The sequence below is a fragment of the Polypterus senegalus genome, chromosome 4 (assembly GCF_016835505.1).
Source record: "Polypterus senegalus isolate Bchr_013 chromosome 4, ASM1683550v1, whole genome shotgun sequence".
NCBI classification, from domain to species: domain Eukaryota; kingdom Metazoa; phylum Chordata; class Cladistia; order Polypteriformes; family Polypteridae; genus Polypterus; species Polypterus senegalus.
In genome coordinates, this window is record NC_053157.1 from 139,059,264 (window position 1) to 139,081,612 (window position 22,349).

General features: G+C 38.4%; 1 protein-coding gene across 11 annotated transcripts in view; it reads left to right on the forward strand.

Annotated features, from left to right (window-relative positions):
- The window catches only part of LOC120527673 (LIM and calponin homology domains-containing protein 1-like), a 332,902-nt gene that overhangs the window by 296,137 nt on the left and 14,416 nt on the right, over positions 1 to 22,349 (forward strand). For 10 of the 11 annotated variants that reach the window (XM_039751353.1, XM_039751350.1, XM_039751351.1 and 7 more), the window contains 5 exons: positions 5,620 to 5,642; positions 6,056 to 6,169; positions 12,887 to 12,979; positions 13,065 to 13,232; positions 15,632 to 15,753. In XM_039751353.1, the coding sequence (XP_039607287.1) occupies positions 5,620 to 5,642; positions 6,056 to 6,169; positions 12,887 to 12,979; positions 13,065 to 13,232; positions 15,632 to 15,753 (520 nt within the window). The remainder of the gene's footprint in view (positions 1 to 5,619; positions 5,643 to 6,055; positions 6,170 to 12,886; positions 12,980 to 13,064; positions 13,233 to 15,631; positions 15,754 to 22,349) is intronic. The other variant, XM_039751356.1, reaches the window with a different exon arrangement.

Below are 22,349 nucleotides of genomic sequence, written 5' to 3' on the forward strand. Positions count from 1 at the left end.
TATATATTTACATAGGTGCACACATTTATCCTCCTGCCTCAGGTGAAAATACATCCAAGTCTGGCTCTGCTCTGATCAGATTTATACCTTCCTCCTTCTTTTTATCATTTCTACAACTCCCCTGGTGAAATTTTTTTCTACTTCTCTCTCAACTCTGACTTGCCTGTGTGAGATGGAGGGTTCCTTTTAATCCAGACCCAGGAGTGTTTCTGACATGTTAGCGCTGCATCTAGGAAGCATTTCCAGGGCACATAGAACCTCCACCTGACAGAGAGAAGAGCCTCCTCATAGCACCTCTCTTCAGAATCACCAAGGGACCCAGACAGTTCTGTCATCCAGAACTACAACATCCATTGAGTCCTGCGGGTGTCCTAATTGAAGCTATGCCAGAGGGATACAGCCAGCCAGTCAGTGTACTGGGGAAACAAATGGACCCTTGAGTGATTTTCTCACCTTCTATTACACTAGCCTTCCGACTGAGGAAGACAGTAGCAACCACCCAGTCGAGATGCCCATCCACGGTAAAGAAAACAAAAGTTCTTGAAGTTATGTTGATTTTTCTCTGTTTTCAATTCACAATAGATTCCACATTGGAAGGTTTTAGACTGGGGGAATTACTAGCTGTAGGAAACATGTCAACATCATATCAGAGTGGGTATGCTCTAATTCCATAACCAAAGCAGTTTGAAATGTTAGCACACTTATTCAAAGAGGGATAATATGGAAATCATTGAGTTTCTAGCACACAGGCACAGCTTCCCAGTATGTGTTTAATACAGTGTGGCTGTGGGAAGTACTGAAGTCTAAGATTATAATGATTGTGACTATCCGGAAATGTCACAAGTACACGTATAGTTTTTGTATTTTATTCAGGAGTGATTTGTTTTCTTAACAACACACTAGCACACCTTGGTTAGTGAACCTTCCAATTGCCATATAATAATCCATTCATTCTTTTTAGCCTGCATAGGACTGTTGAGACTTGGAGTATCCTGACAGCATCGACTACAAAGGCAGGTACCAACGGTACACCAAAAGTCAGGGTACACTCACACATGAGCATTTACTTGTACATGACCATCTTACAGTCACTAATGTGTAATAATTGTTAATACATTATAACAAATTAAGTAAATAACGGAAACTGTGCACAACAAGCCTAATGCCTAAAATTACCAATTCATTTGCCACCATTGTATCCCTGAGTATAGGATTACTTAACTTCACAGTGTGCCAAACCTGTGCTACATCATTGTTATATTAAGAACATGTCAGCTCCATATGGGAGCTATATATTATGAAAATGTATTAATTATCTACCTAATTACATCAGAAATTTTAATTCTTTCAGGGCTGATGTCAACTTTTGTCAAAAAGAGTTGACAATGGTAATCAACTGTAAACAGTGACAAAACCAACAGTTATGTTGCTAGAAGGAAAGTTAGCTTCATTGGTTTTGACTGAGATTTCTTGCGCTCCTGTGATAAGCAACGCACAAACAATGGCAAAAATGGCACTGACATCTGGCGAGAGATCAAAGCGGACGTGTAAAGCATAATACTCCGTGGACGACATTTTGCCTATTCTCTCTACATTGGACTATGACTTGTCAGACTTCGATTTTGATACATTCATTTTTGATCGCTTGTGAGGTTCCAGCTTCAGCTGACTGGTGCCCAGCTAATCATGGTGCTGAACAGGTTCAAGTAGCTGACACACCTACAACACTGTTTGCCTGGGAGAACAATGATAAGAAGTATAAACCAGACTGCAATGCACTGCGACCGTGACTGCTGCTGCTGACCCAGCCACACACAGACAGGCTGGCAGCATGCCTGTTGGACATTCTTGGCAAACTGGCATCCACAGCATGCAGCAACAGACATTTTATGTTGATTTCTATGTTAAACTATTGCTTTTCAGAAAACTGGTTTTTGTTAAAAAAAAAAATAATAATAATAAATAAATATTCAGCCCTCAAAGAGTTAGGTTTGGGTTTTCACAAAAACAGTGGCTTCTCTTTAGCTCGAAACACCTCTTTGATTAATGAAAAATGCTGCTTTCTCTCACTTTGTCTTTTTCAGCAGATTACTTGTCTTGTTGAAACATTTCCTCCATAGGGGTATTGCTGAGAAATCTTTAATTAAATTAAGTTTTGTTTTTTTTCCTCTAATATGTAGATAATTTTAAACAAGCTTGCTCAGTATACTGCAGAGTCCAAAATCTATAATAATTGCCCTGTTTTATACTTGGATGATTTTCAGTAATTGTTAGTTTTGCTTTGTTTCATAATTCGTTGTTACCATAGGTTGATACTTTATTTGTGTAAGCGAAAGATTTTGATATTTAATTAAAGCAACATGCCAATATACAGACTTTAGAATTACTTTTAATAGGTACAGGAACTGTCATAAATTGTTAACCTTTACCATTTTGAGACTCTGCAGTTCCTGCTTTCTGCAACTAACAATGTTTTCTGTGCTTACTGAATTATCAATAAATTTTTTGAGAGAAATCAGATGAAATAAAACAACTGTATGAAATTGCTTTTAAACTTTATTAATTTGTAAATAAGATACACGATTCAGGAAGTAAATATTTATGTATATGTAAAATGAAGTATTAGGGTCTGTGCATAAATATGCTAGAAATAAAAATGTTCAACAACATGTGTACCATGATTAGGGCTTCAGGGTGGTACAGTGGTTAGTCCTGCTGCTTCACAGCTGAAAGGTTTGATGCCAATCCCAGTCATAATCTGTGTGGAGTTTGCACACTCTCTCTCTATATTTGACTGAGTTTTCCTACATACTGTATATTCCACCATTTTCCTTCAATTCAGAAATGTACAACTTAAAGTATGGTGCCTTTACATTGGCTTAGTATAACAAAGTGTCAAAGGTTGTGTGTGTGAGGTTTTTCTGTAACATACTGGTGCCCAATCCATTGCCTCATGCTAACCATATCTAGAATAGATTCAAACATCTAGTGATATGTTACTGAATAAAAACAAGGTTCAGAAAGTAGACAAATGAATGGAATACTGGGTTTAATCAAGCAGTCATTTTCACTCATCTCATAAAATTGATTGGCCTAAAAACTAAAAGCATCTGTATTCCCACAGCAGCAACACTGGGGAAAATCTGATCTAATCGTATTTCTATAAGCTGTCTGAATATTGCATAAGAAGCAATTTACAAAGTTAAGAAGCAAGACTGGAAATTCACATCAAATCAAAGCACTGGCTGTCTGTATGACCTTGGACAATTCACATCAACCTGCTTCTGCTCTATAAAAAAAATAGGCTAGTGGTTTAATATTTGTGCAAAGAAACGTGCAATGATTACTACCATTAAAAGCATTATATAAAAACATTTTAACGCTGCATTGTATTCCAGTAAAGTTTTCTTAAAATTGCTGATGTAGTTTCAATTAAATAATCAATGAGTAAAATTAGTAACTGTTAAATGTGTCCAGAAATTTTCAGACTTTTAAATTACGTTTACAGTATTTGTAAATAAATAAATAAATAAATAAGCAAGGCATGGGAACTGCATGTTAAAGGAATACGTCACCAAAAATTATATTTCTATTTTTAGATATTTCATGTCAAGTAATTTGTAATGTTGGGCAAAAAAATGTTTTAATCTCCTGTTTTCACATGCATTTCTTCCTAAAATATTGTTGAATGAAAACTTTTGGAAAATTAGAGCAGTGCACACAAAGGGAACATATTCACACAAGATTATGCATTTGAATTGAAGAAGATTAAAAAGATCTATTGAACTGGCTGCACTTTATAAGGGATCGATTTTTCTTGTCCTGGGTACTTTGTGACTAAATGTTTTTTCAAACCCAATATTCAATTCATTATATTCATTTATGGCATTCAGCAGTGGTCTATTCATCAATTTCCTGATGGAAGTGGTAACAGTAAAACATAAAATCACAATACAAAATATACATACGCACATTATTAGATTAGTGTTACCAATATCAGTGGTGACTTGTGCAGTCAAAAGTTGTTTCCTTTTAAAAAGCTAATTGAGAATACTCACATTATTGAAATGAAAGAATCCAATCGATCTACCTACATGAGCAGTCAAACACAGTAGACAGTTCAGGGTTTAGGCCTCCTTGTGGCAAATGATACATCCTGAAGTACACTACTGTATATGGAGAAAAATTTTTGGACACTTGACCATAACACCTATATGAACTTTTTGGAAATCCCATTCCCAAACCATTGACATTAATATGGAGCTATCCCCATATTTCAGCTATAACAGCCTACTTCTAAGAAGGCTTTCCACAAGATTTTGGAGTGTGTCTGTGGGAATTTGTGCCCATTCAGCCAGACAAGCTGTGAGGCCATACTCTGATATTGGATGAGAAGATCTGAGTTATAATTGATGCTACAGTCCATCCCAAAGTTGTTTAGGGTTGAGGTCACGACTCTGTGCAGGCCACTTAAGTTAAAACCACTTAAAAGGTCCAAACTCATTTTATGGACCTGGCTTTGGGCACAGGGGCTCAAAAATGCTGGAACAGAAAAGGGCCTTTCCAAAACTGCTGCCATAAACTTGAATGCATAGAATTATCTAAAATGTCTGTATACATTAACAGTTCCCTTCATGTGAACCCAGGGGCCTAGCCCAAACCCTGAAAAATAGCCTTAGACCATTATTCCTCCTCCACCAAACTTTAGGCACGATGTCATCAAGAAGGTAGTGTTCTCCTGGCATCCACCAAACTCAGATTTGTCCATCAGACTAAAGTGAGATTTATCACTCCAGAGAACACGTTTTCACTGTTCCAGAGTCCAATGGTGTTGTGCTTTTCACCACTCCAGCTGATATCTGACATTGTACGTAGTGTTATTAGGCATGTGTGCAGCTGCTTGGCCTTGGAAACCCCTTCTATAGAGTTCCCTTACATACGGTTCTTGTGCTGATGTTTCTTCCTGACGCAGTTTGGAACTCTTTTGTGAGTGGTACGTGATGGGGTAGACAATTTTTATATGCTATGCGCTTCATCACTTAGTGGACTCGCTTTAAAAGTTTGTATGGACTACCACATTGTGGCTGAGCTGTTGATGCTATTTGATGCTTCCCTTCTCGATAGTAACACTTACAGTTGACAAGGGCAGATCTAGCAGAGCAGACATTTCACATATTGAGTTGACATCCTATGACAGTAAGATAAATGTTTTAAGTCACTGAGGTCTTCAGTATGAATCATTTTACTGCCAATGTTTGTCGGTGGAAATTGTGAGGTTGTGTTCTTAACTTTTCACCCCTGTTAGCAATGGATACAGCCAAAAACACCTGAGCTCAATAATTAGGATTGGTGCCCCCATACTTTTGACCATATAGTGTACCTGATTTGAAGCTTTCAGACACAAGCATCTTTTGGCAAATTAAAATATTAAAATTCATATATACTTTACTATGTAATCATTCTGAATGAATTATCAGTTAATCATTCTTCATTTTTATAGCCGCTTTTAATTAGTGACATTCTTTTTGAAACTGCCTATTCAAGTTTGATAGAAATTTGAAATATAATCACAGTCCAGATCTCTAACATTCTTTTTATTTTTTTTTCCTTTCTCTACAGCTACAGATGATGACAATTCCGACGTAAGTAAGAAATGTCCATTAAAGGACTGGAATACTTTGCTGTGTTTTTGAAGTTTGTTATTCAGTGATTTCCTTTCTGTTTTGTTTGTGGAAACAATATAATAATTTGGGTGATTTCCTCTCTTTGTTGTATTGCAAAAAAAATGCAGAAACTACATCAGCCATCAGTATTACACTAAAAAGAAATGTAGTACAGTTTCTAAAAGTTAGAGTACAGGATGGTTTAGAGAATTCCTCAAAATTATTCATTAAGACAGCAAAGGGATTTGAACCAAGATATAAGAAGGAATTCTGTTGCTGTTTTTCTATCTAAACTATGCTTTTCTGCCATCCTCATTAACTGTAGTGTTAACTTTGCTACTACGATCAGTACTTTTTCTGTCATATTTCTTTCTTTTGCTGTGGGCCGTTAGATCCTCGAAAGCCCAATAAACCTGGCCAAACGTAATGAGCACTGGTCTTGGGACCCTGAGGAGGAGCGTAGGCGACAAGAAAGGTGGCAACAGGAACAGGAGCGCTTGCTTCAGGTATATTAATAGTGCTTTCTTTTACATCCTACTTGACCAGGTTTATCCCTTATGAGTCACTTCCATTATCAGCTGATACTGTACTAACTCAATCCATTGTTTATCATTTTAGCATTCTTTTTATTTTGAGTTGCTTTTGTCCGACTATTCAATTTAGCACTTTTTACTCTAAGATGCTTTTGGCTGACTCGTTAATTCACCTTCTTTCCATCATCTTATTCATTTTAATGTGGCAACAAAATTATTCTTTGTTTGAAGCCTCAGTGTTCAATTCCCTGTATCTCAGTAGGGTTTACATGTAACTTTAATCCAGGAACTTCAATTTCTTAGCATGAGCTAAGGACATGATAATATAATACTTGGGTGTGTAAACATCCACTGATATCTTACAAATGTTCTCTGAAATATATACTGGACTTGGTCAGGATGCAGAACTACAGTACAAAAAAAACTGATTTCACCAGCAGCAACACTAATCCTTTCATGGAAGAGGTGTTCACAAGTGACCTGTAGCTGAATGGTAACTAAGGGGAAGCAGTGAACATTGATGTTTTGCATGGTCATTCATTTCTGCTTAAAACCAGGATTCAGTATCTATTTCAGATCACTGATGATAAACCTGTGAGCTGTTCATCATATGCAGAGTATCATCAGTTGCATGACATTTGGTTGCTTTGCATGCACAAGCATGACTTTCTTGATTGATATCTTCATCATTTCTACGCATGTGGCCTGAGGATTGGTGTTGTGACCTTTGTGTGTAAATGCATTGTGTTCAGAAGGCAGTAAAAAAAGACTGCAGAAAAACAGTATTCAGTCATACGAGTTACCATACTTAAATTCTTTCTGTCAGAATTGAATCAAGCAAAACTTTTCAAACCATTTGTGGAGTCAAATGATACATCTTTTGAAATGGGTGGTATTATTGGATTATTCCAACCTTTTGTGAAACAGTTATATAAATATACATTAATGTATATATCAGGCAAATGAGAACTGAAGGCACATACCAGTATAAACCTTTTTTACACTTGCTATGTTTGGTATCCTATCTAGTGTGTAAAGTATAGTAAAACCTTGGATTGCGAGTAACTTGGTCTGTGTTTCGCAAGACGAGCAAAAATTTTTAATTTTAACTTGATGAATGAGCAAGGTCTTGCAATACGAGTAGTACGTATGCACTTTGTCTGCCCAGGGTCCTGTGATCACAGCGGAGCCGATGGTGGTTCTCTGTCTCTCGCTGTCGGATTGTGAGTAATCGTCTCCCATGCTCTTTCTCAGTCGGCGCACCTTACTCATATAGTCAACATCCGTACAAGCATATACTGTCTACTATAGCATTGTGACCACATGTGTGTGCATAAAGCATTTTTTTAGGGGAGAGGAGGAGGAGAAAAATATGGAAGAATCCCTCACTGTAAATGAAATTAGGGAAATGTGTAAAATGTGGGAAGAGCGCAAAATATTGTAGAATAGCACCTCCCGAGAAAGGCTGTAGCAGTGCGAGCGATGAATCTGTTTAACGACAATGCAATGTCACATTTCCTCTAAAAAGGAGGCAAGAGCAAATGTTATTGGATAGACTCCATGTTAAAGTCGCAAAAAAAGAAAGATTCCAGTGAGCCAACAGATAGCAGTGGTTCCGTTAGTTATAATGAAAATCGGCCTACATAATAACCCTCCTCTCCTCTTTCATCTCCCTCACATCAGCCACGATTCTTTTCAAAGGTAAAATGCAGGTTTATTTGTTTTATGTATTTATACTTTATATTTTGTATTAATCAATTTTATATGAATATTTTTGGGTTGTGGAACAAATAATCTGAGTTTCCATTATTTCTTACAGGGAAATTCGCTTTGATATACGAGTGCTTGGGATTACAAGCACGCTTCCAGAACGAATTATGCTTGCAAGCCAAGACACCACTGTATTAGCTATCTGCATTTTGATTTAGCCATCAGTATTCATTTTCTAAAATTACTAGTAGAGCGTTTTGGCTTCACTTTCCATCCATCTTTCCCTAGTAAGGGTTGCAGTGCCAGGCTGCCAATTTGGATAAAACACATGACCATAACTTTCACAATGTTTACTAGCTCACAGACTAGTCAAGAAATAAAATCCTTCTAATGTATTCTCTGTGTACCACGTGTCTTTTTCCAGTAGACTGTCCCAAGTACTCCCCCTCTTTAGAGGCCCCCAGAACAACCTGTTTACATTGCCACTGCTGTTATGGCTCATCTTTATCAGGAGAAGCAATAGCTTTGAGGTCCACCTGCATTGATGAGCCCATCACAGTGTCACAAATTGCAGGCTTGAACAGCAATCTCACTTTGCTTGTACTTCTGTCTTTTTGATCACAATCCATAGCTTATAACCATAGCCAAGTGTGTGAATACAGACTGTATGGTAAATTGAAATGACTTGGCTTCTGCTCCATCACCATAGTTCAGTGCTACAACTGAACCCATTGTTAATCAATCTCATTAAAATCTCTTCTCTTCCTTATGAACAAGATCCTAAGATAGATCAACTATTCCACTTGGAGCAGCTGCCTACCACTTGCCTGTAGAGAACAAGCCATTAATATTCTTTTACCAGCCATGGAGCTCAGAACCAAAAGTTTTCCATTTCGTCTGTACATCCTTATTCTAAACATATTTTTGCATTTCTGGTTTTGTTGGGAGACAAATGGTCAAAAAGTAACCATCCATGGACCAACTACTAATCTACTGCACAGCATACTGTCTTGCATTTGCATCCCCACTGGGTAAATTTAGAATAATGAATTAATTTCACAAGCATTCTTTTAGACTGGTTACTGTGTAAGCTTTTTCTCTGCAGACTAGTTTCATCCCACAGACAGCAAATCTGTGTAATAACTTCTCTAGTCTTTGCACAACTAGGCCACCCTCTACTAAAGTTTCTAAAATAATACAGAGAATAAAATATTTCTGCCCTGATACTCTGTTAAATTTTATACTACACTGATAGAACTCTGGCCCCATCATGTTCTTATAATCAGATATTGACCAGCCTCTTTTATTTTAAAGAGATGACCCACACTGACTGTTTTGAATTCTTTGTTATTTAAATTTTCCAGTCAAAATGCAGTATAACATCCTGATCACATCAGCCTATCCTAAATAGTGACATGAACTTGGCAATGCCTTCTACATATGGAGCAGTATTTTGGACAAAAAATTAAAATATGCAAATAAATAAATATTATCCCATTATATAAAAGGGTGACTCTAGGCCAGTAAGCTTACGTAACAAGCATCACAGTAAAAGTAATGGAAGGAATTCTTAAGGATAAGATTGAGCAGCACATGGCAAGTACAGGAGTTTTACTGACCAGTCAGCATGGGTTCAGAAGAGGGAGGTCATGTTTTACTAACATGCTGGAATTCTATGAGGAAGCAACAAAAGGATACGATAAAAGTTGAGCATATGATATTATTTATCTTGACTTTCAGAAAGCATTTGATAAGGTGGGACATGAGAAGTTGAGCATCAAACTAAAAGAAGCGGGAGTTCAGGGTGGTGTTTTTAGATGGGTGCAGAATTGGCTCAGACACAGCTAGCAGAGGGTGATGGTGCGAGGAACCTCATCAGAATTGGCTGATGTTAAGAGTGCTGTTCCACAGGGGTCAGTGTCAGGGCCAATGTTATTTCAATATATATAAATGATTTAGATATGAATATAAGTAACATGATGTTACATTTGCAGTTGATACCAAGATAGGTGGATTAGCAGATAATCTGGAGTCTGTTAAATCATTACAAAAGGACTTGGGCAGCATACAAGTTTGGGCAGATTTGTAGCAGATGAAATTGAATGTCAGTAAATGTAAAGTATTACACATATAAAGTAAAAATCTTAGATTTGAATACACAATTAGATGTCTGAAAAACAAAAAAGAGTACACCTTATGGGAAGGATTTAGGAGTCATAGCGGACTCTATACTATCAACTTCCAGACTGTGTTCAGAAGCCATTAAGAAGGCTAACAGTGTTATGTTATATAGCACCCTGATGTGTGGAATACAAGTCCAAGGACATTATGCTTAGGCTTTATAACACACTGGTAAGGCCTCATCTGGAGTACTGTGTGCAGTTTTGGTCTCCAGACTACAAAAAGGATGGAAAGGTCCAGAGAAGCGAGACTAGGCTGATTCCAGGGAAGAAAGATTAAAAGAAATGAGCCTTTTCAGTTTCAGTTTAAGCAAAAGAAGAGGTGACATGATTGAAGTGTTTAAAATTATGAAGGGAATTAGTACAGTGGATCGAGACTGTTATTTTAAAATGTGTTCATCAAGAACGCGGGGACACAGTTGAAAACTTAAGGGTAAAATTTGAGCAAACATTAGGAAGTTTTTCTTTACACAGAAAACCATAGACAGATGGAATAAGCTACCAAGTAGAGTGGTAGGCGGCAAGACCTAAGGGACTTTTAAAAACTAGCCTTGATGTTTTGTTAGAAGAATTAAGTGGATAGGACTGGCAAGCTTTGTTGGGCTGGATTGCCTCGCTTAGATTGTTCTAATGTTCTAAAAAAAATAAATAAATGAAAAATGCAACATAAAATGAAAACTGTCATTTTCAACGATCTGAGTTGAGAGAGTGGGCTCTAGCAAGGGTTACTGTTTTTGATTGGTAAATATTGGTAGAATGCTTGTAAATGTCATTTATAGATAGTCACTTCAGATGAAGACTCCTGAGTTGATGATGAATTTAGGGCTTCTTGAATTAAATTACCCTCCTACTGCAGTAATTCCAGTCAACTTTTCTTGCACTTGTATCTGCCTTGGGTGTGCATACTCACAACTCTTAGCATGCATTTTGCTTGTCTTGGGAATTCTGTGGCGCATAATCATGTGCAAAGGTATGACTGTTCATGTCCCCTCTACCAACAGTACACCAACCAAAACAGGAGTCAACTTCAATCACATTTTTTTCCAACTTTAAGAGACTAATCACACAGGCAATTCATTTTTACACAACGTTGTTACTATTTGTATGCATTTTTTTCTAGTATGATTGTCTGTTATGGATGGCCACTTATTTAAACTATAACATGCTAGTTGTTTATAATTGATTGCAAGCTACATGTTGATTTCTGTTATTCCTTACTGGCAGAATTTAGGTCAGCAAGAGGTAAGAATCCACTGTGCTGTAAATGTGGATGCCCTGGTAGGATAATCTGGATCTGCACAACTATTATTGAATGCTGATCAGCCATCAAAGATACCTAATGATCATAACATTTCTGTAACACAGATTGATTTATACCTTTGTGTAATATGTGAATCCCATTCATAACACACACTATCACAGGCACACACTAAATGATTAAGCTGCAATCTGTTGTGTTCAAGTGAAAAAGGACGAGTAAATACTCTGCATGTTGTCCTTCCTTACTTAAAAGCTGTGAGTGCAAGTGAAGTACAGCTATATAAAATAACTTTCTAAGTTCAATTGTCATACAGAAAATGAACTATTCCGTTTCTGGAAATAATGTGTGTACAGATAGCTAGACAAAGACAATCGAATGTTTCGGTGATTAATATATATACATCGTAAAAATAAACTAGTAAGATAAGAAATCACATGTTTTATGCAAAATTGGACAGAAACAACATTTATTTCTAAAGCACATTTTCATACAAATGATGTGGCTCAAAGTGCTTTACAGGATGAAGAAAGAGAAAAATGATGAAATATATAAGAAAATAAAATTAGGCAATACTAATTAACATAGAATAAAAGTAAGATCCGATGGCAGGGAGGACAGAAAAAACTCCAGACGGCTGGAGAAAGAAATAAAATCTGCAGGATCTCCGAGGCCACGAGACCACCCAGCCCCCACTGGGCATTCTACCTGAACATCACTTTGATGACTGAGCTGGAAGAGTACTGGACAGTGCTGCCGTACTGGGTGTCCACACTTAAAATGCTGATCCTGTGGGGCATCCTCCATATCTTTGTGAAGTTCAGGCATAACAACAACCATAAGTAACAAGTAGTGATATCAGCTATGCAGATAGGTTCTGCATGTAAGCACATATATTAATGTCTTCTGTGGTCGAAAGCAGTAGTGCTGCACTTGTAAATATTTATTTCAAACCACTTACTGCTCATCTGAAGTGTTTTTTTAATAATCCCATTGGCACCTGATGGGATTAAGATGGATTAGTAAATTGATGGATGAATAATTGATTGTGATTGATGTGAATTTCCCCTTGGGATGAATAAAGTATCTATCTATATATCTATCTATATCGATCGATCGATCGTTTTGACAATAAAGCCACACTGAGCATGCCTTGGTATGATTAAAACTATTAATATAACATTTCAGATTCCATTTTATGCAAATGCTTAACTCAACAGTGGACAAGAGGCACAAAAGTGTCTGGTTTTCCAAATATTTAACAAATGCAGTTTTTTTTTTTGGTACTTTTAATATTTTCGCAGCTTTTCATGTGTTATGTAATCTTACCAAATTTGTTCATATATTTATCAGAATATTTCTGTATAGGAAGTGTACATGCAGTCTTACTTAGTATATTTATCAGAATATTTCTGTACAGGAAGTATACATGCAGTCCTAATAAGTGTGTGCTATCTATTTAATGACAGTCTGCAAGTTTTATTACATTTTGTAAATATGGTGTCCAAAAGTTTTGTTTTTTTTTTTATTTAAAATTATTAGGAGAAGTATAAGAAGGAGCAGGAAAAGCTAAAGCAAGAATGGGAGAAAGCCCAGAAAGAAGTGGAAGAGGAGGGACGTAGGTACCATGAAGAGGTATATCGCTTTTTCAATTCTTCTTTCTTGTATTTGGAAGATTGAAACTTGTTATTGTGTAAAACTAATAAAAATTGCCTTATAGGAACGTAAAATCCTGGAGGAAACTGTAACACCCTTGACACCCCGCTCATCCACGTTGTCCTCCCCTAGTCGTAGTGACCAACCTCAGTTACCCTTGGATCCAGATGGAACAATAGTGCGATCACTGGCAGACTGGGAACGCAAGCAGGAGCTTCTTGAAATGCAGGCTGTAAGAGAGATGGAATAATGTTATTTGTGTTCCTCCGCTTCCTTCAGTCTTTACATGCTTCATATCTGAAATTTCACAGCTGTCTCCATTCTTCTGCCATGTACCGCTGTCATAGCTTCATTTTACTCCTTTTTTTCTGTTTACCTGTACCTGCAGTTTGTTGACTTGAAGTAAACAAGAGTGAATGCAAAAATTTTAAATAAAAAAGCAATCGGTAGTATTAGGGCTACTCAGGCCAAGTCCAGTGTGAAGGCAATCGGTGCCTTCAATTGCTGATTATCCTACTTAGTGGATTACATAATAGACATTTCCATGAAGTCTATTTTTCTGTTTGTGTCTTTATTTGGATGATGTGGAGGTGTGGCATTTACCTTGAAACATCATAGCTGTTATGTATTGTTCTTTTCCTCATTAGAATATTATTATAGTTTTCATAGTGTGCAAGCAGCTTCTTATTTTACTTGGTTTGTAATAGTACGGTATATCTGACTTGCAATCTTGTATGCAAGCTACAGTAAATTTCCATTACTGCTATTTTTTCTCTCTCTTCAGAAACCTATGTTTCTGTGTTCTCTCTTATGTGCACTGTTTCTTGCATTATTCACATTGAGCTTGTTTCAATAATGACAATTTGCCTCTCCCCTTGAGGATGGGTGCTTGCTTTTTCATGTGCCTTCTTCCTCCTGTTCCAATGAGATCAAGGACGAGAGGGATCCTTTTATGTCCATAGGCAATCAATTGCTGATCACCTCATCTGTACTCTCTGCAGCTTTAACTCTACATTCTTATTATATTCAGTACACCTCTCTTTAAAGCTCCTTTGCTAACAGTAAGAGCAAAATTAAAAATGTCATAACCACAGAACCTGTTTCAGTTGGTTATACAAGGACTTTGTGGAGTCAATATGTTTGCTTTACTTAATATTTATTGATTATCAAGAGTTAATTAATGTTTGTTTCCCCACAATTTTTGTTTCCCAAATAAGATCCAGTTTTATTCACTGAGTAACTCATCCTAGTTTTCAATGTATTTGAGCACTGTAGGCACAGGCCGGCCATTTCTGGCATTATGTGTTCTGTATCTGAGTATGGCTACTGCCAGGAAAACTTCCAAGGGGTCTAAGGGAAAATACTGAGGAAGATAACTTACTCCATACATAACTTTCCTTTTGCATATAAAATATATTAAACACGTCTATCATTTCATTCTTTTTCCCCATCCTGCTAAGTGGCACTTTTCTTGCTGAATGATATGATCAATCCATCTCCACCATCTTCTCATAATTTTTGTGCCCATGCAATCCATGTTGCATCACTGTAGAGGATCTGTAGTGTTCTCCAAAGATTTTTGGTGTGAAATTAAGACAATTTTGTTAGATCCCGCTCTGTCATCCACCTTCAGTCATCTTAATACAAGAGAGTTGGTAAAAAACAGTTCTTGTTGGGATTTAGTTTGGTGTAATTACTGATTTGGGATGAGTACCACAAATTGTTGAGTGTTCGAATGGCATTCCTCTCTTTATTTGTCAGTTATTTATATTTTATTTGTATGTCACAGTTGGTTCCTCCATCAGTTCATGTAATGCTGCCCAGATATATTAACAATTATACATTTACTAGCTGTGTAACAGCACAGGGTCTTAGAAACTATTGAAATTGCAAGAAAAAATAATTGAAATGTAAATATGTCAGGTAATTGAAAGGAAGTACTCTGGGCAAGTACTGGTGTTCATTTTGTTATTTAGAAATTTACGCTGTGGAGCATTGGTTGTGATGAGAGTATGAAGAATGTTGTGTGATCCTCTAAAATAATATTTTTGTCAAAAAAGTTCATTAGAGGCCATAAAGCTTTAATTTATTCAGTGGTGTATTTTCTTATCTTACCTCAGATATTGTCACTTACTGTGGGTCCATGTTAAAATAACTCCCCAGTTGTCAAAATTCTGGGAACCCACATAGTGCCAGAACAACAAGTGAAAGCTAGTGGGTGTTATAGGTGTGGACAGGATCTCGCCAGACTATCAGCATTAAAGTAACTTAACTGAGTAAAAACAACATGTCTGGTTTTCATTAATGGTTTCAGAATTTCTAAAGATGCGAGAGTGAGGTTCTCTTTCTGCAGTTTACATGGAATGTATAATAAAAGTAACATTGACAATGACTTATTGAAATATGAAAATACAGATAGTTGAGCTGCTGCCTGTGCGGTCATTGGGCATACATATCTTTTTCATTTTTCATTGATCAATTTTTTCTTTGGTTATGAGGAACGTTGAAATGCACTTAAATTGCTATAATTACGATAGTCATAACATTCCATTAATGTTGTGCAGGATACCATTACTTTAATTGCTGCCTTGCATTTGCATCTAAATAATGTGTATTGTTTTATTTTAACAGAGAGAGAAAGCTGAAACCTGCCAGAAAAATGCCAATATGCAAGAAAATGCTCACAAAATTTTTTTCAGTAGTAATCAAGAAACCATTGGGAAATCGGATGCATTCCTTAAAGAGACAGACAGGTGGGTATATCACTAGCAATCTGTAAAGAAACAAGTGAACACTGAATAGCTTTCATCCTTAAAATAATGTTCACTTTCTTGATATATTGTTTTTTCAAATATATTAAGAGTTTGTGTATCTTTGATATGTCACAACCACTTAGAAATACCCTCCATTACTACACCTGTAGTTTAATATGACTGTTATTGTCATATTAGAAAGCAGGTTCCACCTGCCTGGAAATGTAAAACAACCTTCTGTATATCATCAAGCTTTTTATATTTCAAAAATTAATTTAGGACTTCTGAAAAAATGTCAAGATAATGTGTTCCATATTATCGAAGAATGGCACTTCCTTGTCTCAATAGGAAAACCTAGAGCAGAGTGATAACAATACACATTAAGGTTTTGTTTGAATTCTTCTTCTTAGGCCAAATTCATTGAAATGAAGCACATACCTCTGGGTCGATGCTGTGGTTTTGTCATTCCTTCTATTCATATTTTTTTTACTTTCTTGTAAGTACAGTATAGGGAAAGTATTGGAATCCTCCAAAAATTCCTTTTCAAGATTTTGATGAACCTTGACGTTTTAGATCTCCCGGAGTCCTAAAATTCTAAATCTATGTGTGTGGGTGGGGCGCAGTCCATTCTGCTTACATTTAACCACAGTCACTACCGGTAGATGGCGCATGCATGCACCTCACTTCTCACTACAAAAGACGTGTGTGTATGCAAACATGATAACCTGAATACGCTTTAATTTAGGTCAACAATATTTTGCATACAAGTATTAGGTACAAAAAGTAGATTTCTATCAACGTTTGGGGTATTTTCGCTAACCAGAAGTGGTACTTTACTTTTTATTCATGCAGCTGCAGAGTCCAATTTATTCAACTTTACTTTCATAATAATTGTTCAATATATTATTACTTTGATTTGATTTGTTGTTGATGGTTCTTTAATGTACATAATGTAAAAATAAAGTCATTGCATCATCTTTTCCTAGTTAAGATTCTAGCAGCTGCATTCTGCACTAGTTGTAATAGATTAATGTCTTTTTTCGGGTAGTCCTGAGAGGAGTGCGTTATATATATCTATATATATATATATATATATATATATATATATATATCTATATATATATATATCTATATATATATCTATATATCTATATATATATCTATATATCTATATATCTATATATCTATATATATATATATATATCTATATATATATATATATATCTATATATCTATATTTATATATATATATTTATATATATATATTTATATATATATATTTATATATATATATATATATATATATATATATATATATATATTTAGATATATATATATATATAAAATAAAAAAATAAATTAAATATAGAGAAAGAGAGAGAGAGAATATATAATGTCATAAATACGAGTCCAAGACGTTATAAATGTTTGGGGCAGCAACCTGTATGTTGTTTTTCTCGCTGTAAAAGGGTTAGTAGCCCAAGATGGAAATTTTAAAGGTCTGGAGAGAAATTGATGTCAGCAAAGGGGCCAGAACCAGAAGTGACGTCTTCTGAGGCACCAGAACCTTGCAGGATTTCCCAGGAAAGGTCTGTAGGGAACTGAGAAAGACAGTCCGCGCACTCCGCCGCCCCCTGGTCAGATGTTTTATTACAATTACTCAGGCCCTTTAGCTGCCTCCTACTTGCATGTGTGTGACAAGGCCCCCCCCTCAGCCCAGACCCATCGGGTCGGGCGTCCTGCACTGGGCACAGTTCATCAGCGTTGGCATGGAGAGAACCCTTACGATGAATAAGCGAAAACTTGTAAGGTTGAAGGTAAAGAAACCACCTAGTGACCCGTGGATTCGACTCCTTGTGAAGGGCCATCCACTGTAAAGGAGCATGATCCGTCACTAGAGTGAACTCCCGGCCCAAGAGGTAGTACCTCAACTGCGTAATCGCCCATTTGATCGCAAGGGCTTCCCTTTCCACCACTGCATACCTGGTCTCCCGATCCAACAGTTTCCAGCTCAGGTATATGATGGGGTTTTCAACACCATCGACACTTTGGCTCACCACGACACCCAGGCCTGTGTCTGAAGCGTCCATCTGGAGAATAAAAGGGAGAGAAAAATTAGGAGCTTTTAATATTGGTGCTGACATAAAAACCTGTTTTAAGTCACTAAATGCAGTGTCCGCCTTGTCAGTCCATACCACATTATTAGGGGCCCTCTTCTTTGTAAGATCAGTCAAGGGCGCCGCTCTCTCTGAAAACCGAGGTACAAACTGGCGGTAGTACCCGGCCAACCCGAGAAAGGCTTGGACTTGCCTCTTTGTTCGCGGATGGGACCATTTAACAATGGCATCTATTTTTGAACACTGTGGTTTCACGGTACCCTGACCCACCAGGTAGCCCAACTATTTAGTCTCTTTCCATCCAAAGAAACATTTCTTGGGATTAATACGAAGCCCAGCTTCTCCTAGTGTCCGCAGTACCGCAGTGACCTGCTGTACGTGTTCCTTCCATGTGCTGGAATAGATGACAATGTCATCCAGACAGGCAGCACTATATGCATTATGGGGTTGGAGCACTTTGTCCACCAGAGTCCGTTAAAGGAATCTGCCAGTACCCCTTTGTCATGTCAAGCGTGGTCAAAAATTCAGCTTATCCAAGTCTCTCGAGGAGGTCATCCACGCGAGGCATGGGATAAGCATCAAAAAGGGAGACCTGGTTAAGCTGACAGAAGTCATTACAAAACCTCCAGCTGCCGTCAGGCTTACTAACCAAGACAATTGGGCTGGACCAGGGACTATAACTTTCCTCAATTACTCCTAGTCCCAGCATCCGCTTGATTTCCAGCTCCACTTCTGTTTTTTTGCCTCAGGAAGTCTATAGGGGCGCTCCTGGACTATAACCCCTGTTTCAGTCACTATGTTGTGCGCAATCAGAGAGGTCCTTCCGGGTTTTTCACTCACCACCTCTGAGACGGACTGGATAGCTGATTCCAGCTCCCGTCTTTGTCTATAAGTTAATTCCTCACCGAAATTATGGGTTTCTATGTGAGCAAAGAATGAGCAGGGCTGAGCGAAGGAGGGATCTGGTTCCCTCTCCTTCCACAGCTTCAGCAAGTTCACATGATAAACCCTCTCACTTGGTTTACAATTGGGTTGTTTCACCAAAAAGTCGACCAATCCTTTTCTCTCCTTAATTTCATAAGGGCCTTGCCAGTGGTTGAGCAATTTAAAATAGGAGGTGGGAACTAATACCATGACGCAATCCCCCAGCTGGAATTCTCGGAGTGTCATGCCACATCGTAATAACGGGCCTGTGCTGCTTGTGCCTCTTCCATATGACTTTTTAAAATAGGTTGGATTTTCCTAAATCTATTGTGTAACCGTGCGATATATTCCAAAATATTTGTAGAGGGAAGAGCCTCTTTTTCCCAACCTTCTTTTAAAATATCCAGTATACCTCGGGATTGTCGTCCATATAACAATTCAAAAGGAGAGAACCCCGTAGAGGCTTGTGGGACTTCTCGATAGGCAAAGAGAACGAGGGGTTGATCCCAATTCCTCCCATCCCCGCTGACCACCTTGCGAAGCATCTGCTTGAGAGTCTGATTAAATCTCTCCACTAGACCGTCAGTTTGAGGATGGTACACCGCGGTCTTTAAGTACTTTATTTTCAGTTACTTGGCCGTTTCCCTGAACGTCTCTGAGGTAAAAAGTGTTCCTTGGTCCGGTAGGACTTCTTTAGGAATACCGATATACGCAAATACTCCTACTATTTCCTGTGCGATTGCTTTAGATGTAGCTGAGCGTAAGGGAACAGCTTCCGGATATCGGGTCGCATAATCCACGAGGACTAATATATATTTATGTCCTCAGGCTGAGGGCTCCAAAGGTCCTACAATATCAACTCTGATTTGTTCAAAGGGGAAATCAATTAAGGGAAGGGGAACAAGAGGAGCACAGTCCAGTTTGCAGCAATTGACATTCTGGACAAGAAATACAAAAACGGCGAACCTCCTCGTTAATTCCCGGCCAATAAAATCTGAATTTAATCCGCTCTAAAGTTTTTTCGGAGCCTAAATAGCCTCCAAGGAGGTGGGCGTGAGCTAATTCACAAACCTGCCGCCGGTAGGTTCGTGGAATTAACAGTTTGCGAACCTCCGCCCCATGTTCCGCGACCCAATATAATAGATCATTTTATATTACAAAGTAAGGTCCTTGTGGCATGGGCTGGTGTGTGCGTTGGCCATTGACAAGGGCTACTGCATTTTTTGCAAATTTTAGGGAGCCATTATTCCACTGCTCCCTTTTAAAAGAAGCCAGTGTTTGTTTAAACTGAAAATAAATGTCGGAGAGCGGGTCCGGTCTGACCTCAAATCGTTGAGAAGCAGGTGGATGACGTATTTGCCTGTGACGGACCAGGAATCTCCCCGTCCTCCTCGTGGGCTTCCGTATCTCTCTCCGCTGGCTGTGTACATGGCGTGGAGACCACTTGAGATGAGTTATCCCCATCTATAATGAGGCCTAAGTTTTTATCAGGAGTGGTCAACAGTTTACCACATTTATTTTCTGACCAGTCCCGCCCTAGAATCGCTGGAAAGGGAGGATTAGGGTGGACCACCATGGGAAATTTTTTTAGCGATCCTCCCTGACTCGCGAAACACAGGACGCTGTTGTACATCTGGGTGTCTCCATGAATACATTTAATACTGGTCTTTTCTTTAATTATCTGTCGCAGTAAAACATATCGGCAATCAACAGTGGAAACGTTGCTGCCGGTATCAAAGAGGGCATGGAGTTTATAACCATTAATGACTACTGATCCTGTATTTGAACATGTCGGGGTTGGCAAGGGTGCACAAACCATCTCCAACCCCCCCTTCCAAAACTTCCACCTACCTGCCGCCTCGCTCCCAGGTAGGTCGCACGCCCGGTGGCCCGGGAACTCAGAAACAGGCTCCGATGTATATGTAAGAAACTTATTCAGTAGGACGTGATCTCTAGGAAATCCACTAGAGGGCCGTTCTACTCTTCCAGATTTTGAGACTGTCTCAGGTGACTTAATGAGCTTTATAAGCTCTTCCATAGAGTGAAAGTCACCCCAGTCCAGCTGGTTAAAATTTTTAGGGAGGTCTTTTAAGAAGAGAAGGCATGCTACCTGTTGAACTATCTGGCAGGTGGTTAATTCAAATGGCCTTAGCCATACAGCCACCTGCTCCCAGAGGGCCATAGCCTGCTCCTGGACTCGCCTCTCTGGATCAAGTACCCAGTTTTTTTTTTTATTATTATTATTTTTGCCTGCTGGACTGGGGATAGCCCATATTTATCTGGGACCTCAGTCCCAATGGGCGGCTCAGCTCTCTCCTCCGAGAGAACATAATCCCTTTTTGTTTCATCCCCAGAAACCAGCCTATGTCTTCATGTCCCTTTCACACTCTCCCTTTGGTAAGTTATAAGCCCGGTGCTGTATTTCAGGATCTGAGCCTGTACTGAGTCCTTCCTGACCCCCAAACACACTTGAACCAGAAACTCAGCCCCAGTACTTTCCTACCTGGTTATTTACATGCCAAGCCCAGGTTTCTTCTGGGACTTCATCCTGCCGGCTACGCCACTGTCATAAATACGAGTCCAAGACATTATAAAGGTTTGGGGCAGCCACCCGTATATTGTTTTCCCCAGCTGCAAAAGGGTTTTATGAATCAAAAGCACAATGTGCATATCACAGAGTCCAAAAGATAACTGGCTATAGTAGCCCAAGATGGAGGCTTTAAAGGTCTGGAGAGGAACTGATGTTCAAAGGGGCCGGCTTCGGAAGCAACATCATCAAAGGGGCCGGCTTCGGAAGTGACATCTTCTGAGGCGCCGGAACTTTGCAGGATTTCCCAGGAAAGTTCTGTAGGGGACTGAGAAAGGGGGTCCGCGCACTCCACCACCCCCTGGTTGGATGTTTTATTACAATTACTCAGGCCCTTTAGCTGCCTCCTACTCGCACGTGTGTGACAAATATATAATATTTCCTCTTAGTCTTGTCTGAGTGGTTGTTTTATCACCTACCAGAAGGATTTTTCAGTCATGTGAAACAGTTAGGAAGGGAATCCACACTCACAAATATGAGTCGGAGGTCCTCTACCTAAAAATAGTAGCTTCCTTAGTGTATATTAGGAAGGAGCAGATGGCAGAGTTTGGATAATTAAACTGTCTTAGTGTACTGTACACTGCCTACGTCGGGGGATATTGTGAGTCTGACGATTAAATTGGTGCTTTAGTGTCAGTGATGAGGGTGTTGTGCCATATAGTAATGCTAAAGTGGGAGCAAATCCTTGCCAAAATCACTTACTTCGCTAGTAAATGGGCATCTATGCCTTCACATATCATTTTGAGCTTTTAGTAGGGTTAAAAATTGATGATTTGCATTTAAGTAGTCAAAATTAGTTTCTGTACAGGGTAGTATCACCTACTGTCAGTCACAAGCTCAAATACCACCAAAGATATTGGCTAGTTAAAGTAATGTTGTTTGAGTATCAAGTGAGAATGACCCCAGATGCCTCCTATTGGATGCGTACCAGGCAGGGCCCATTGAAATGAGATAAACCTGCTCATATTT